Source organism: Lynx rufus, unplaced genomic scaffold (assembly GCF_022079265.1).
Source record: "Lynx rufus isolate CCGP_SWC_20201006 ecotype Redwood Valley unplaced genomic scaffold, mLynRuf1.p SCAF_17, whole genome shotgun sequence".
In the NCBI taxonomy this organism is placed as follows: Eukaryota; Metazoa; Chordata; class Mammalia; order Carnivora; family Felidae; genus Lynx; species Lynx rufus.
In genome coordinates, this window is record NW_025814831.1 from 13,649,247 (window position 1) to 13,666,921 (window position 17,675).

The following is a 17,675-nucleotide window of genomic DNA, read 5'->3' on the forward strand; positions in this document are numbered from 1 at the left end:
TTCCAGTATGCTTCTCCCAACCTTCTCTCCCTCTTACTTCGCTCAGGATTAGACGCATGCCTCTCCCAGCCATTCTGGCTATTTCCTTTCAAATAGGTGTTTCCTCAAATAAAATCCTTACATGTTAATGAGTTATGAGTTAATGAGTTGAGTTGAGATGAGTTGAGATGAGATGCGTTCTCTTTTTGAAAAAAGAGAATCTCTTTTTGTATTGCAAACCTACAGACAGAAATCAGAATTCTTAAGAAAGATCAGAGAAAGAACAAAGTGAAAGTTGTATTTAAAACCTTCTCATCCTGGGGGGCGCCTGGGTGGCTCAGTAGGTGAAACATCCGATTTCAGCTCGGGTAATGATCTTGCATTTTGTGGGTTCAAGTCCTACAACGGGCTCTCTGCTGTCAGCACGAAGTCCACTTCAGATCCTCTGTCCCCCTCTCTCTCTGCCCCTCCCCTGCTCAAGCACACACTCTTTCTCTCTCTCAAAAATACACATTAAAAAAAAAACAAACCTCATTCTGTAGAAAAGCTTTAGCAAAGATTATAAAAGTCAAATACATTAAGTACATATCAACTCTCAATATATAATTCAGCAGGCCTCAACATAACCATAAGTAAATTTTTGTTTTCTCATTCCTAGTTAAAATCTCGTATCGTGGATAAATCAAGACTTATCCCTTTTACATTTAAAGACTTACTGCATCTAAGAGCTGAATTTAGCACTAGTCTGGGTCCTCCAAAAAGCACACACCAAGAGCAGATTAACATGTAAGGATTTTACTTGAGGAAACACCTATTTGAAAGGAAATAGAGAGACAGAATGGCTGGGAGAGGCATCTAATCCTGAGTGAAGTAAGAGGGAGAGAAGGTTGGGAGGAGCATCCTGGAATGTTGTGCACCCTAAGGAAGGTTTGGCAAAGCTGGTCAGGGAGTCCTTGAGCCAAAGTCAGCCTATAGAAGAGATGTCTCCCAGGACAACTGCCTTAGTATCCTGCTGCATCCAGTCACTGGTGGGGAGCACCTTGTGGGAGGTATGCTGTACCTAAGCACCGTGATAAATTTCAGAGTGCAGCAGCTGGGGTCTTTGGTGAATTTTGTTCCTTGTAAAAAGAGGTCTGCAAAGGCATGTTCTCGTGACTGCCACATTGGCCATCACCTGAATAATGCACACAGCTAGAGCTATTCAAACACCTAGCAAGCAGCAGAAAGGGGCTGTCCATTTGTAAGCACACAAAGCATTTCCCCTGAGGGAAATGTACAAAACTAAGAAAGCATGTGTGCACTGAAATTCCCCATGGTTAATTCCAATACCCATCTCCTCTTTCTCTTTATTGCTCTAAATATTTCCTTTGACCATTCCTTAGGAATCCTTGCTTTTACTTCTGGGTGCTTGGGCTGTCATGCATGAGGGCTTGGGAGACAAGTGGGAGACTGTGCAGCATGCACACTGAAAGAAGTCTCTGGGTTCTCCGTTGCCCTGCAAACTAATATAAATGCTGATGCTAATTAACGCTGCTACTTTCTGCTAGTGCCTGGGAGTGTTTTTCACAGGGCTCTGAGCAGCTGAATATCAACAATTTCTGGACTTACTTCTTGTAACTTAGTTGGAAAATTTCAGGTGCAACAAATCCTAGGGTGATGACCAAGGAAATAAAATAGCAGAATCAAATCCAGGGGATATGAAAGAGAAGTAAGTTAGCAGGCCCTGGTGAGGGACTCCGTACAAAGGTGAAAAAAACGTGAAAATGACTCACATTTTTACCTGAAGTATTAGAAAATGGTTGTGGACTAAATTGTTGCAGACAGCTCATTTCAAATCTTCATTAAGTACCTATGCATCTCAACCAAATAAAGCACTCTTTGACACCAGTCTCGAAAAAGGTGAGAGAGGAGACTTATTTGTCAGAAGTGGTAGAGAAAAAGGAAAGGATACATGGGCATCAGTCACCTCCCCACCTCCCCAACCTGATTCCCTTCCCCTAGATCGAAAGCAGTTTCAGGAACTGGGTTGTCTCTCTCAACACAGATATGCCTGGTGAGAGACAGGACGCTAATGGCCCATTTCAGACCATGATTTAGTCATTGTAGACCTCTGTTTTCAGGTGCTGGGCTTGTTCTTAGCTGGGAAGTTGGCTTGGCTACAAAAGAATCCACTTAAGGAGCACGTTGTATGCCACAGCAGCACCCACCTCCTGAGTAGAGACACCAAAGTTACCCTGTTGCGTTCCACAGGTCACCTCCCAGTAACACCTACCCATTATGGCAAGGTCTGATTTTCACTGGTGCCCTCAGAAGGGAGAGGAGCTTTCTTTCAACGGCTCAAGTTCTTTCTCTTAACCTAGAATGGGGAAAAATACAAATAGTAGAAATAAAAACATATTGGCTGGCTAGATTGTACTTAACTCGGACAAATCACCACCAGTTATAATATACAGCATGTTTTAGGAGGGAGGTGAGAGTGAAGGCAGTGACACCAGCTGATTTTCCCACAAATTATTTCATGTTTGGTTTGAGGATCGAGTAAATAATAATACAAATACATGTAATGACGTCTTACTGCATCCAAAGTGGACAAAATTGCTGTCATGCCCTGATGCTTGAAATTATAGCATTTTACATTTTAGAGAAAACTGCCTTGTTTTTATCATTTTCCACTTTTGTTTGCAAATAAAAGTCTGCAGCTGTTCTTTGTAAGCGTGTCTTTGCATTTGACTGGGAGGTGGGAGGGAGGAAAGGTCCCAACTTCTGATTTTAAAACAGAAAATCCCACATCCTGGGGAACTCCTCAGCACTGGTCATGCTGTCAGGGCCTCTTTCTGAATGTAGATGGGTGTAACACGAACTGCATTGCAGGTCTGAGATGAGATTATTGGTGATGTAAGCACCTGAACCTGCCTTAACAGTGGCCACTAGACACAGGTGGCTACTGAGCACTTAAAACGTGGCTTACCCGGGAATGGGGAACTGAATTTTAAGCTTTATTTCATTTTAATTGAATTTTACATTTAAAAATTGATAGTTGTTTTTGGAAAATCATTTTTGAAATAACTTGAGCATGTAAATCTACTTTTTCAGTTGTAAATTTAATGAACTTTAAATACAGATTAGGTATTTGCGATGAAAATTTGCCTTCCAAGTAGACATTTACACCATGAGTAAGCCACACCTCGCATCTTGAACTTAGTTCGGAAAAAAAAGGTAAAATGTCATTAATTTCGTATGAGTATTTTGAAGAGACTGCATTCAATAAAACACATTAAAATAAATTTCAGCAGTTTCTTTGTACTTTTTCAAAAAGCGGCTGCTGTAAAATTTTAAATTACAAGGAGTTCATTTTATTTCTAGTGGACAGCAATGACCTAGACGGCCTGGCAAACAGGAAAAGCCCTCCAAACGGCGGCTTTTACTATCATGAGCGTAAGAATTTGGAACGAGAATCTGATTCCTTTGTGAAGATTAGCAGTGTTTAACATCTAACGTTGGGAGTTACTCATCCCGATTACATTGTATCGTATCCGTATCTGGTTTCGTAAACCCTTCACGATCTTTTTTTTTTTTTTTTTTTTTCTTGGCAACATGGAGGACTAGAAAAGAACAGTTCTGATGAAGACTAAAGGAATGGCGGGAGTAGTGGGAATGTAAGGGGAGGTTTTAGACTTGTCACTTCGGGTCTGGCGCCAGCCGTCCCGTTTCTGGATTAGCCACACCAGTGCGTGCCCCATGGCGGCTCCCAAGACCTGCGACTGACCTCGCCGTGCAAACCTGCGGCCTTTCCCGGAAGCTTTTCAGCTTCTCCCCAAAGGAGAAACGCCTGGAGTCCGCAAGGCTCCGGCGCCTCCCGGACCCTGCGCTCCGGGAGCCGAGGCCGGGAGAGGATACTCGCGGAGGCGGACACGCCGCGACGGGGCCCCGGGGCGACGCGGCCCGGCGCCTGCCTGCAGGCCAGGCAGGGACAGCAGCTGCCGGACAGTGAGCCACCGGGGAAGGCGGCCGCACTCGGAGCCCGAGACGCCAGGCGCGCGGCGGGCACACAGCGGGCAGGCGCGCCGAGGCCGGAGGCGAGTTCCACGCCCCTTTCGAATCCCCGAGCGGGGCTGATGACGAACACAGGGCGCGACGGCGCACACACCGCCCCGCGCTCGCACGACGGTGCGTGCAGGGAGCGCGAGGGAGCCCCGGGCCGTCACCGGCGCGACCAGCGTTCCGCCTCCTCCGCTCCCTGCGCTCCCGCCACCTCGGCAACTCGGCGCCCGCCTCCCGCCTCCGTCCGCGGCCTCCGCCGCAGCGAGGCTCCCGGCCTCGCTCCTGTCTCTTTAAATGGTGGGGCCAACGGGCCGCCCCTGCAGCTGCTGCCTGGGTGGCCCCGCGCGCCGCTATTGAGGGGCGAACCAAGATGGCGGCGGCTTTGGCTTCGTGAGGAAGACGGAAGAGGCGGTGGCAGCGGCGAAGGGAAAGGGACTTCCAGGAGCCAGGAGCGCTCGTGCGCTTGGGGGCTCTCGCGGTCTCCCGCGCAGTGGTAGCAGTTGCAGCAGGAGCAGGCACCCCTCGGCTGGGGACATCTGAAGCAGGGGAGCGGAGCGGAGCCACTGGCTGCGGTGGCAGGGCCAGGTATAAGGAAGGAAAACATGGCGGCGGCGGCCTGAGGAGGCGGCGGCGCGGGAAGCGGCTTCGCGGAGATCATGGCGGAGGCGGGAGCAGGGCAGTGACCGGCGCCTCGAGTTCCTACCGCATCGGGGCGGGAGGCTGCGAAGCGCTGCGCGCCCCTGTCGGGGCGGCCGGGCTCGCCGGGCCTGGACAATAGCGCCGAGGAGTCGGAGGCGAGGAAAGGCCGGGGCCCAGAGCTCGGGCCCAGGAGCGGGCCATGCGGGCGGCCCCGCGGCCCCGCAGCGGCCAGCGGCGGTAGTGAGGCTCGGGAGTCCTCCGCTTGCGGGCGTCCTCCTGCCTCGGCTCCCGCCTGTCCCGGCCCCCCTTCCTGGGCGACGCCAGCGGGGCCTCTGCCCCGGCCCCCGGGCGGCACGATGACCGACACCCGGCGGCGGGTGAAGGTTTACACGCTCAACGAGGACCGGCAGTGGGACGACCGGGGCACCGGGCATGTTTCGTCGGGCTACGTGGAGCGGCTGAAGGGCATGTCCCTGCTTGTCAGGGCCGAGAGCGATGGTAAGTGAAGCCCTTTGCGGCGGGACCCTTGCTTCCCCTCCCTCACTCCACCCCGGCCCTGGGCCACCTCCCTGGTTGGTTGGGGCTAATGCGAGAACGGAGGGGGCGACTGGGGCTGGGGGCGGCTGCCGCCCTCGGGGAGGACGGGCCACCAGCACCCCAGTCCTCCCGGAGCTAGCTAGCTGCACGGGGAGCGCTCGAAATGTCTTTTTCCTCCCAGCGCTTGGTAGCACTTGCGGGGACGAGGGGAGCCCAGCACGCTTGAACTGTGCTGCCTGGGCGTGTGGAGAGGTCGGGGGCCTAAGATCGGGAGCCCGGACTGTTCTTTTGCACTAGAGTGACCTTGAGAAAGGCACTGATTAATCCGATCTTCTGCCTTAGTTCACTCATCTGTAAAGCAGGCGTGAAACTTTCTCGGAGCGAAGAAAGTTCTTAGGTGTTTCAGTCTTCGGAGAACGTTTTGCTGTGCCCTTTTTTTTTTTTTTATTTTTTTTTAACTTTTTCTGCTACAGTTTTTTGATCGTGTTGCAGGTTGGCAACACTGGTTCATGAATCCGGCAACTCTGCATTCAGCAGAGAAAATGCTGCTTTGCCGTGAGAAGATCGATTTGTGTTCCCCCAGTGTTGTCTTTTCCACAAATACAGATTTTTGTGTATTGTTTGTGTAAACTTCTTGTAAGCTTGGAATAATTTTATACGAGCTGTTTTTGTTTGTTTTTGATTGCTTAAATGTATATTCATTATTTGGTTCAATTAACAGGTGGGGAGAAATTGGCCAATAACTTTAAAACCTTTTGAATCTGCCTTAGTGCCTGTGCTTCACATGTTTTGAAATAGCCCTCCAGGTTCAAAGACCCAGTTGTTTGAAAATAAGTGTTTCACATTTTTCAAGACTTACTTTATTTAGGGATTGCCACTTCTCTCTGTGGCATAGCTTGGGTTTCACTTAAAATGTTCACGTCAGGTGAAAGTGTTTTCAAATTGTTTCTCCCGAATTTGAAAACTTGTCTTGTTACATTAGTCTATAATTTCACTCTAGCTATTTGTTTATTAGGATTGTAGTTGTTCTGTATCAGAATTATTACAAACTCGTTTCAAGGAATTTTAATTGGACTTTCAACCCTGAACTCCCCATTCCATGAAAAACAAACAAGACTCACCCTTCTGTAATTGAACACTCAAGGGACATCGATTTTCAATCTGATTTGAAAAATTGTAATTTGGAGTTATATTGGCCACAGGTTATCTTTATAAGGCTACCCAGAATAGCCTAATTGGAGAGATTATTTCCTTTGGTAGGGATTTAAAGGATTTTGAATACATTGGGAATATTTTTCTGAGGCCTCTTATTTGCCTCTTAAAAATACAAGTTTGAATGTGTTAGCATGCTTTTGTGTGACTATCACAAAGTCACCACTACTCTAACATCTCCTCCTTTGCATGTTTGGAAAACTTTTTACATAATGAGTTGAAAGAATGGGCTTTGTAGGTTCAGTTAACTTCCAAATGAAACTGTGGGTAGATTTGAGGTCAATTCTTTGAAATCTCATAACTTAAAATAACATGTTTAACATTCACATCGTGTATTTAATTGGACTCATTATGCAGAGTGTTTTGTTTAAAGTATTAAGTGTTATGTTTTAATGTCCTACTATCCTAGGGAATCCTCCTGTTCTAATGTACTGATGTAGGGATCTGGTTGTTTCCCATTTTTATTTTTACCTCTTTGGAAATAGCCCCTAAACTCCCTTTCTCCCTTTGGAAAGTTTGGAACTCTGCAATAAAACAGGTTGAATGGCAAAAACAAAATGGTTTTAATTTTTATCCATTAGTTTTATTTATTTTTATTTATTGATAGAGAAAAAGCTGAACTAAATATAACTGATGTGCCTTTGTTACATTTAAGATAAAGGAAAACTAAATCCAAAGAGTGGGTTTAGAAAATTCCAGCACACTTATGGCATAATGTCGTAAATAATCTCTAGTTTGGGGGCACCTGGGTGGCTCAGTCAGTTAAGCATCCCACTCTTGATTTCGGCTCAGGTCATGATGTCACAGTTTGTGGGATCGAGCCTTGCACCAGGCTTTGCACTGATAGTGCTGAGCCTGTTTGGGATTCTCTCCCTCTCTGCCCTCCCCAACTTGCGCATGCTCTATCTCAAAAATAAATAAATATTAAAAAAAAACAATTTAAATAATCCCTAGTTTGGTTAATGCTTTTTCTAATAGGAAAACTCCAAATAGGATTCAAAGTAAAAATTTATTGAGTACCTGCTATGTGCCAGAGACTGTTTACTTGTGTCATCTGGTGTAGGTACTATTATTAGCTATATTTTGCAGATGGGGAAACTGAGGCTCAGACAGCTAGCCTATGGCTTGAGACTGTTATTATTTAATTATCATTAACTGTTTATAGTGTGTTTTAAATTCCCATTATTGCTGTCTACTTGCATTTGCTGCTTTATACTTACAGACTCAAAGCTTATTTCAAAGAACATAAAAAAAATTTTTAGCCTAAAGATATTTAAAATTATAGTTTATCTTCACGCCAGATGGAAGTTTTTATATGGACTGCTAATTTGGGTCATCCATTATTGTGTGCTTCTCCCATTCTCCATTATAGGATAATTGAGAATCTCTGTATTTATTGTGGTGAACAAAATGGAAAGTATTTCTGATTTTCCATAAAATGAGCCTTTTATCTTGTTAGAGGCCTTTATACACTACACCGAAAATCAGGAAGGCCACTTCTGAATGGAAGTACTTGTGGCCTCTCTGTTGACAGGGTGCATCTTTGTATGTAAGTATGTGCCTTTCCCCTCTGAACTGAGTGGCTTGGCAAATCTGTAGCCCACCTTGCCTTGGAGGAAGGGATGTCCTGCAAGCTATCGAGCCCATTTTTTTAGGGGTTCCTTATTCATTAGTTCATACTGGTAAAATACTTTGTATGAACACAACCCTTTCTTTAATGAAGATAGATTACTTCATTTCTCAGGTACCTGCAAAATTCCATCTAACAATAAAAATTACTTGGTATTGTGTTTTTTTTTTTTTCTTCTTTCAACTTCTGTACCTGTTAAGTTGCTTGAAGTGAAGGATAATAATGTCATCCCTTACCTTGCCCTCTCAGTTTATTATTTCAGATCATTCTAACGTCTTATTGTGGCTTTTACCACTTCCATCTTCCAATTTTAGAATTGATAAAAGAATTTGGAATTTCTCCACACAGTGAAGGATGTCTTTTTTACATAAAATCATATCCATGTTCTTTTTTTCTGGATTACTTGCCAAGCATCAAGAATAGTGTTCTTACATTTGGTTTTTACCTTAAGTTATATTAAGTAATTTTTACATTTCAAAATAGTTTCCCCTATTGTCTGACTTACCTATTTCAGAGTTTAGAAGGTTAAATTTTCAGTATTACTTGGAGCATGAAGAAAATGAGACGGGGAAGTGTTTTTGTCGAGGCAGAACTGCTACTGTGGCGAAAACTAGAATCCTGTACGTCTGCCTCTTGTAGAACGTAGTAGTAGGTAGTGGCTCACCCCCACTATAATTAGAAAAGGAGGTCAGAACACTTTAGGTGGAAAGCTTGTTTTGTTTGGGCTGTTGTGGTGATTTGAACAGAGATAGTAACAGCATTTTTTTTTCTCTCATAAATTAGTAAGTAGTATAGAATCTTGTGTACAGTTGGCATTCCAGATTTAGCTGCTAGGGAGAGCTCGGTATCAGTAGTGGGAGAAAGATTTCACTTTGAAAAGTCCATTTAAAGCCCCCTGTTTTTTTTTTTTTTTTTCTTATGTAGACCTACTTTTGTAGAAAATCAGTAGGCCTAGGGTGAGCAAACCCTTATTTATCATCTGTTGTGGGTGGTAACTTCGACAGTTTGAAGTCCATCAGCTAGGTCGGGTATAGGTGATCGGGCTGGAGTGTAGTGAAAGTTTGACATAGGCGTGGAACCTCTTAATGTAATGCCACCATTTTTTCCCCCAGGCTTCATTTCAGTTTTTAAACGCTGTGTGTAACTTGAGCCACAAAATCAGGAGAGAGGGACTTGGAACACAGAATTGCTATAGGTTTAAAGTGTATGCTGCTGTCCTATCCAGATGATATTTTGGACTTGAAATAACTCATTTTTGATGGTGTTTTATTTCCTCTAATGAAGCACAGTACTTAAGCTCCTGCCCTTAGTTTTGAGCATTAAGGACAGTATACCAGAGATGAGTAGATGTTAAACTGCTTACTGTGGAGTGACAGCTGGATCTGTTCATTCTGAAATCTTTAATTTATCCAAATCTAAACTGTTTCTTTTTTCTTTTTTAAAAATTTTTTAATGTTTATTTATTTTTGAGAGAGACAGACAGAATGCGAGGTGGTTAGGGGCAGAGAGAGGGAGACACAGAATCCGAAGCAGGCTCCAGGCTCTGAGCTGTCAGCACAGAGCCCAACACGGGGCTCGAACTCACGAGCTGTGAGATCATGACCTGAGCCAAAGTTGGTCGCTCAACCGACTGAGCCACCCAGGCGCCCCTAAACTGTTTAACAACCTGAACTTGATTCGTTGGTTGATACTGAAAATAGAACCATAAAAGTTACAGAAACTGTAACATCTCATTTCTCCAGTGAAAGGAAATGCTATCTTCTAATCCAGTGAACTTTCTAGCTAAATAACACTGTATCAGAAGATTAAAAATCTTAACAGTTTTCTTGGAGTGTTTTCTAAGTATTATTTGCTACAGTATTTTTCTTAAGCAATATAAACCTGTTGATTAATCTTTCATTGTAATATGTTTCTGGATCATTGTTGTTACTAATTTTTCTGCTATTCAGCAGCACAGTGATGCCAGTGAAATGATATTTTGACCATGCTTTAAAAAAAACAAGTACCGAGTGCTGGTTATGTAGTAGATGCTGGGGTTGGCACTTGAAATTTTTGGTTAATACAACAACCCTAGGGATATCATGTTTTCTAACCATAAGTCTTGCTCTAGTGACTCTTTGATTAAATAGTTTAGTTCTGTGGTCTTTTTTTCCTGCACTCAGCCAGAAATCTAGATTTTTTTTTTTAATGTAAAGTCTTTGCATTTTAAAACATTTTCATGAATTCAGTGTATGAATGTGTGTTAGACTGCAACCCAAACAGGCTGTCTGCTGGCTGGATCCAGGCGGCAGGCACTAGTTGTAGGTTCTCTGATTCAGACACTTTTGGAATGATGCTTCACTGGTGTGCTACCAACTACTTCTCATCCCACTCCCTGGAGGTATTTGTTTTGATCGAGGTGTGTTGGGAATTGGCAGCAGGATACAAGAATAGATTCAAGGATACATTTCATTTTACAGGAGGAACAAAGATGTCATGAAGCAGGGAGGTAAAGTTTTTAATGACCTCAAATCATCTATACTCATTGTTGTACTAAATGTTTTATTGTCCATCATTCTTGCTTATCTATGTTTGACAACTTCTACTTACAGTTGTCTTGGTGATGTTCTGAGTGGCATTTTCCTTCCTATACCATTGTTCCCCCGTTTCCTGAGTGTACAGACCTCCTTTTTTGTCTATATATTTAGGGCATCTATGTTAAGATACACAGATCTGTCATCTAAAAGCATAGTAAATCATTGTATATGTTTAATTCCTGCAAGTATACTGTTGCTGGCATAGAGTAGCATTTCTGTAACTTTCTTCCCCAGGAGATCTTTATACTGTTAGAACTTGGGATCCCCCAAAACTTTTGTTTTATGTGGATTGTATCTACTGATATTTGCCATATTAGAATTTAAAACTAAGACTTTAAAAAGCTTTTCTTAAGTCAGAATTTAGTGAGAAGAGTGTCCCTTGTTTCGTAGTTTTACAAATCTCTTTAGTGTCTGGTTTAATTTCTTAACCTGCTTCTGCATTCAATCTTTTGCAATATCAGTGTCAACACTGAGAAAAATAAGGGTGAAAAAGGTAAATAATATTTTAGTCATATTATGAAAATAGTTTTGATTTTCCAGACTCCTTGAGGTCCCCCACTTTGAGGACAGCTGGCATAGAGATTGTTTCTACGTTTTTACCATTACGGATGCTGCTAGTGACCCATTTGTTCGTATACTTGGCACTGTGTGAACATGTAGGCTAATTTCCAGAACTGTTAGACCAAAGAGTAGTATGTGTTTAAAAGTCTTTTAGATACAGATAAAATGACCCTCCCCAAAAGTTGTGCTGGTTGTCAGTCTTGGTATTAGTAAAAAAAAGAATTTTTTTTTTTTTAAGAAGTCTGTGTGCAAATATGGACTCGTAGGCCTATCAGAGCTTCTTTGACATAGACTCCGACAAGCATTTGCTGTGTAGGAATACACTTTAGCTCACCTGAGGGTGTTTGATTTTGCTACTGGTCTGAATGATAGATTCTGCAGTGACAAATTGAATTCCATGTATTGATGCATTCCTTTTAGTTTGATCATGGTCTTGATTTTTCTTTGTGTCCAGTATATCCTTGCCAACTGGCTTTTCTCAAGTCTTTGATATTGGGGTTTGCTGTGTAGGCTTGTCTTTCTCTAGTCTGTGTGACAGAGTGTCTTTGTCAGACGAGGAGGAGGTGTCATGGAGAGGGTGAGAGTGAATTCTTCTTGGGGATAAGGCATCTTTTATTGGAGAGGATGGGTATGTTTCTCAAATGAAGTTTGGGTGGGGACTCTTGTGCATATGTGCTTCAGTTATTAAGCTAACATTGAACCTACCTGGTATCAAAAGCATGTGTTCTCCTTAATGAGAACCAACTCTACCTCCTGCAATGTTGCTTGAGGTCTGCTGCTACGGATCATCTTCCTCATTTCTCCCCTGTTGTCTCTGCTACCATGATAAATGCCTCTCACCTACAGTTGAACTCTATATCCCCAGCCATACCCATATATTACTAGGATGAAATGGCTATTCCGGGTACTGTAGCTATAGCAACTGAGACAAGTAAACTTGGGAGAAAGGATTGTGTTAATGCGTATTAACACTCATCTGGTTCTTTTTCAGTTAATTGGAGAAGTGCTCATAACTTGATCTAGTAGAAACTAAGATAGGGGAAGGGAACCTACCTAATAGATAGCCTAGATATAAAACTAGAAATATGTCTTTGTTATTATCTTAGTCCCCACACTAAAAGGAGTTTCCATGCTTCACCCTCTGCAGCCTACTTACTGCTTTCTTAGGGAGCATGGTATTTGGGGACCAGAGCTGGACTTCCTAAGGTGGTATATTAGGTCAAAGCCATGGGATGTGACTGAAAATGTGTTTCAGAAGATACTTCCCTTTAACATCTTGAGCGGCCCAGAAAAAAGAAAAACTTGCCAACATCAGAAGCTTCTAGTTATGTGCTTATTCTTGCTTTAGCTAGGGCTTTTGGAGGGAACACTTGAATTTGTGGTTTTTCCTTTCTAATTACCCTTAACCCTGTAATTTTATGAAGAGAGAGTTTTGAAGCAAATGCAAAGGAGTTGGTACCTGAAAAATAATAGTTGTACCACTACCACTTTTTGTTCTTAGAGCGGCCAAGTCAGGTGTGTGTTTTTCTTCCTTCCTTCCTTCCGTCCTTCCTTCCTTCCTTCCTTCCTTCCTTCCTCTTTCTTTTTCTTTCTTTTTATTGAAGTATAGTTGACACACCTTTACAGGTGTGGTTTTCGAAAGCACAATTTGAAGTGATAACTCCACCCCTCTGTTTACCCCTACTCTTGAACTTTTAAAAAAACTTTTCAAGTGTAATACATCAAAAAGGCACATAGATCGTAAGTATTCCGCCTGATGAATTTTTGCAAAATAACCAGCACTGTGGAAGCCTGTCCCTTCTCAGTCACTATCTCCACCTGTGTATGAACACCACAGGTTAATTTTTGCTAGTCTTTAAATTTTATGTAAATAGAATTATATGGTAGATATTTATAAGATTCACATATTTGGTTCACTCATTAACACTGCTATGTGGTATTCTACCAAATGAGTATTTACACTTTTTCAAAAACATTGTTCACATGCCATATAATTCACCCATTCAGGGTGTATAATTCAGTATTTTTCAGTATATTCACAGTATTATGCAACCATCACCACAATCTAATTTTAGAATATTTTGTCCTCTCTGAAAGAAATCGTGTAACCATTAGAAGTCACTACCTATTCACTCCCCTTTCCTCCCCAGCCCTAAACAATCACTAACCTATACCTCTTTCTCTGATTTGTACACTCTGTACATTTCATATAAATACAGTCATAGAATATAGGCCTTTATGATTGGCTTCTTTCACTTGTAATGTTTTCAGGTTTTATCCATGTTATGGCGTTTTTTTTGTTTTTTGTTTTGTATAGCTGAATAGTATTTATGCATTAGTTTTTGGACATTTGGATTGTTTCCACTTTTTTGCTGTTATGAAAAAGTGCTGCTAAGAAACTACATGTACACATATTTGTGTGACCATACATATGTTTTCATTTCTCTTGGGTATATACCTAGGAGTGGAATTGCTGGTAACTCTAGCAATTGAGGAACTGCCAAACTGTTTTACAAACTGGATGCCTTTTTACATACCTCAAGCAAAATGTATGAGGGATCCAATTTCTCCACATGGTTGGCAACACCGTCTTTGATTATAGGCATCCTAGCAGGTGTTAAATGGTCTTATTTGTGGTTTTTGTTTGCATCTCTTTAATGACTAATGGTGTTGAGTATCTTTTCTTATGTTCATGGTCCGTTTGTATATCTTTGGAGAAATGTCAGTTCAGATTTATTGACCAAAATTGGGTTGTCTTTTTATTATTTAAGTTGTCAGAGTTCTGTATAAAAATCCCTTAATCAGATCTATGATTTCAATTATTTTTCCCCACTCTATGGGTTGTCTTTTCACATTCTTGATGGTGTTATTTGTAGCACAGATTTTGATTTTGATCCTGTCCAATTATCATTGATCAATGATGTCCAATTTTTTCTTTTGGGTAGATCATGCTTTTATTGCAGCTTAACTTGTTTTTTTTTTTTTTTTGGTTCATTTATTTTGAGAGAGAGTCCACATGAAAGTAGGGGAGGGGCAGAGAGAGAGAGAATCCCAAGCAGTTCCTGTATGTCAGCAGAGTTTGACACGGGGCTCAAGCCCACGAACCATGAAATCAAGACCTGAGCTAAATTTGGACACTTAAATGACTGAGCCACTGGCGCCCCTGTGCAGTTTTAACATTTATTCATTCATTCATTTAAACATTTGTTTATTTTGAAAGAGAGAGAGACACAGAATCCAAAGTAGGCTCTGAGTCAGCACAGAGCCCGATGCGGGACTTGAACCCGTTGACCGCGAGATCATGACCTGAGCCAAAAAGTCAGATGCTTAACCAACAGTACCACCCAGGCGCCCCTAATTTTAAAGAGGCATTACTTATTTTGGTTGTAAGACACAAGACCTCTTGGATCTTTAATCCAGTTTCAGTCTGTTATTTATGTAGTTTTTTGAAGATGGATTGTTTTTGAGGATGTGATAGGTATTTCAAGTAGGTTTTGGGAATGTATTTTCTGCTAGAAACCACGTTTTGAGTATAATTGTATGCTACAACTCATCTATAAAAAGTTAAGTTTGATCCATAATGTACCTGAATACTCTGATTTCACTGGGAAACGACAGATTGCAATTTCTGTTCTAGTATTTACAGGAAACAGTGGAGGAATATTTACAAAGATAGTTGAAGGCTTTTAATAATGTTGACTCTAGATATTCATGTCCTTGCTGCTTTTTCGTGTTATGAATGCAACACTAGACAACTTCTAATTACAAAATTTAAAAGCCCAATAATTGTGCATAAAGAAAATTGAAGCACGGAGAAATTTATCAAAGTTTATTTTTTTTTTTTAATTTTTTTTTTCAACGTTTATTTATTTTTGCGACAGAGAGAGACAGAGCATGAACGGGGGAGGGGCAGAGAGAGAGGGAGACACAGAATGGGAAACAGGCTCCAGGCTCTGAGCCATCAGCCCAGAGCCCGACGCGGGGCTCGAACTCACGGACCGCGAGATCGTGACCTGGCTGAAGTCGGACGCTTAACCGACTGCGCCACCCAGGCGCCCCCTTCAAAGTTTATTTTTTAAGGGGAGTCTTGGTGGCTCAGTCGGTTAAGTGTCTGGAGCCTACTTCGGATTCAGTGTGTCCCTGTCTCTATGCCCCTCCCCTACTCATTCTCTCTCTCTCTCTCTCTCTCTCTCTCTCTCTCTCTCTCTCTCTCTCAAAAATAAATAAACATTTTTTTTTAAGTTTACTTCTGAGATAGAGTGTGCAGAGAGCAGGGGACAAACGGAGAGAGAAAGAATCCTCAACAGGCAGCACAGAGCCCGACGTGGGGCTCGAACCCACGAACCGTGAGATCATTACCTGAGCTGAAGTCAGACACTCAACCGACTGAGCCACCCAGGCGCCTCAACAAAGTACTAGTTATTTCCTGAATATCGCAAGTCTTATGATATGGCCAGGGGGGAAAAATACAGAAATGTGCAAATTAAAATTAGTTTACTATCAGAAAACAATTGATTATTTGAAGATGGAGAAGTGTGGCAATTCTGGAACAGAAGTAAGAGACTTTCTGAAGGTGAAGCATAATGTGGGGATGTACTGGGGAAATGGATCGTATCCAAGTCCTGATGTGTTTCAGAGATTTAAACCCAGGTCATCCTGCTACGTGCTGTGCCATGTCACTACTCTGTGCTGCCCGTAAGGTGTTAGATTTCTTTTACCACCCATTCCTCACTCTTCAGATAATTGTGTTCTTCTTGTTAAAAGTAAACATAATATATCAAGTATTTGTTGGGTTACAAGTTTTATTATATTTAAAATTGTTTTTAAAACACTGTTTCCTTAACTGAAGTTACATTTGTATCAAGTGTTCAGGAAAGGAAATGTGTGTGTATGTGATGGAATGTAATTGTGCTGCTTTGCAATCACATAATGGAATGTTTTGTTTTGTTTTTCTTTTGTTTCCCAGGTTCTCTGCTTTTAGAGTCCAAAATAAATCCTAACACCGCATATCAGAAACAACAGGTAAAAATGTGAAGATGTTATGTTTTACCTTGTATGTTATCCTCTCAGTTTGGTGATTAAATGAAAATTTACCATTGATTACTTGCAATGAGAAATTCAAAACAGGTTACAACATACTTTCCTAGTCTAATTCTAAAATGTGATTTCAACCAATCTCTGTATAAAGCAATCATTTTATTTTAAATAAAAAAAAATACTTCAAGTTAAACTTAGTTTATATTTCAGATATTCTAGCAACTAAGATTTAATTCTCAAAAGTTAAAACTAAAACAGTATAGTTTTCTGGTTTCTCCCTAAAGAAAAAAGTGGCTACTGATATAATCAGCTATTAACACAACGAAATGGTAGAAACTGCTTTCTTTGCTGTTGTAGATGCTAGTGCAGAAGGGATATTTCTGTCCCTATACAGCAATCCAGTGTAGGTAAGAGTCTGATTTCTTACATAGCCTGAATAGGACCTTATGGTAATATAACAGTGATGCAGTTTGTTAAGACAACTTTTAGTTTCAGTATGCTCTTTCTTGTATCCTTCAGAGAGCAAGTGATACCTGAAAGTAAATCTTTCTCTATTTGGTACCTAGTAGCACTGTCATCAAAGGGTATTTATTCAGAACCCACACACACACACACACACACACACACACACACACACACACACACACACACACTCACACTGAGTGCTGTACAAAGCCAGTAAAAGCAGTATCAGTCCCCGCATTACCCTGAAGGTATAGATATAAAATAATTTAGACTAAAGGCTATTACCAATGCATTCATATGTGTATATTACTTTATAAATATATTAACCTATAAATAAATTGTAAAGTGCTTTGCTTCATCACTGACCATTAAAATACTACTAGAGGAAAGTTAGTGTTGGCTTTACTTTGCACATTAGATCCCTAAAGATTGTGACTTGGTTGAGGTCACACAGAGAGTATATGGGAAAGCTGATATTAACTCCTAAATCTGTTTAGTGGTGATGTATTTGTCCAACAAACATTTGGTACAATTGAAATATTTTCTTGATAGTCTAATGTTCTGCTAACACCGTTGCATTTAGTGATCTTAAGAAAACCATTAAGAACCATTAAGATTGGTTGATTCGAGTGGCTGGAGACTAGAGTATTTGCCATTGCTATTCCATCCCTAAATACATAAATTAGTGTTTTGAGGTTTTAGTTAGTTGAAGAATGGAAGTCATCTGAAGGAAAAGGAAAGATCAAGTCTATTTTGAGGATGAATGAAGAGCTCCGTATGTCTTAACCTATAGGTTAATGTTGGATGATAAACAAGATGATTTTAGGCTCTTTAAGGAAAACAGAAGAGCGATTCCTAAAAATTTTCAAACTTCTAAATTTGTCAAATGGACAGTTAAGAGCATATGTCTAACTGTGCACTGATATTTTTTTGAAGGTTATTTCTGTATTTTTATTTAACTTTATTTTTTATTTTTTAAAATTTACATCCACATTAGT

The 17,675-nt window shown here is 41.4% G+C and overlaps 1 protein-coding gene across 2 annotated transcripts in view; it reads left to right on the top strand.

Annotated features, from left to right (window-relative positions):
- The first annotated feature begins 4,877 nt into the window (after positions 1-4,877).
- PPP4R3A (protein phosphatase 4 regulatory subunit 3A) overlaps positions 4,878-17,675 on the top strand; it is a 37,541-nt gene continuing 24,743 nt past the window's right edge. For both annotated transcript variants that reach the window (XM_047080213.1, XM_047080214.1), the window contains exons 1-2: positions 4,878-5,157; positions 16,142-16,197. In XM_047080213.1, the coding sequence (XP_046936169.1) occupies positions 5,016-5,157; positions 16,142-16,197 (198 nt within the window). In that variant the 5' untranslated portion in view covers positions 4,878-5,015. The remainder of the gene's footprint in view (positions 5,158-16,141; positions 16,198-17,675) is intronic.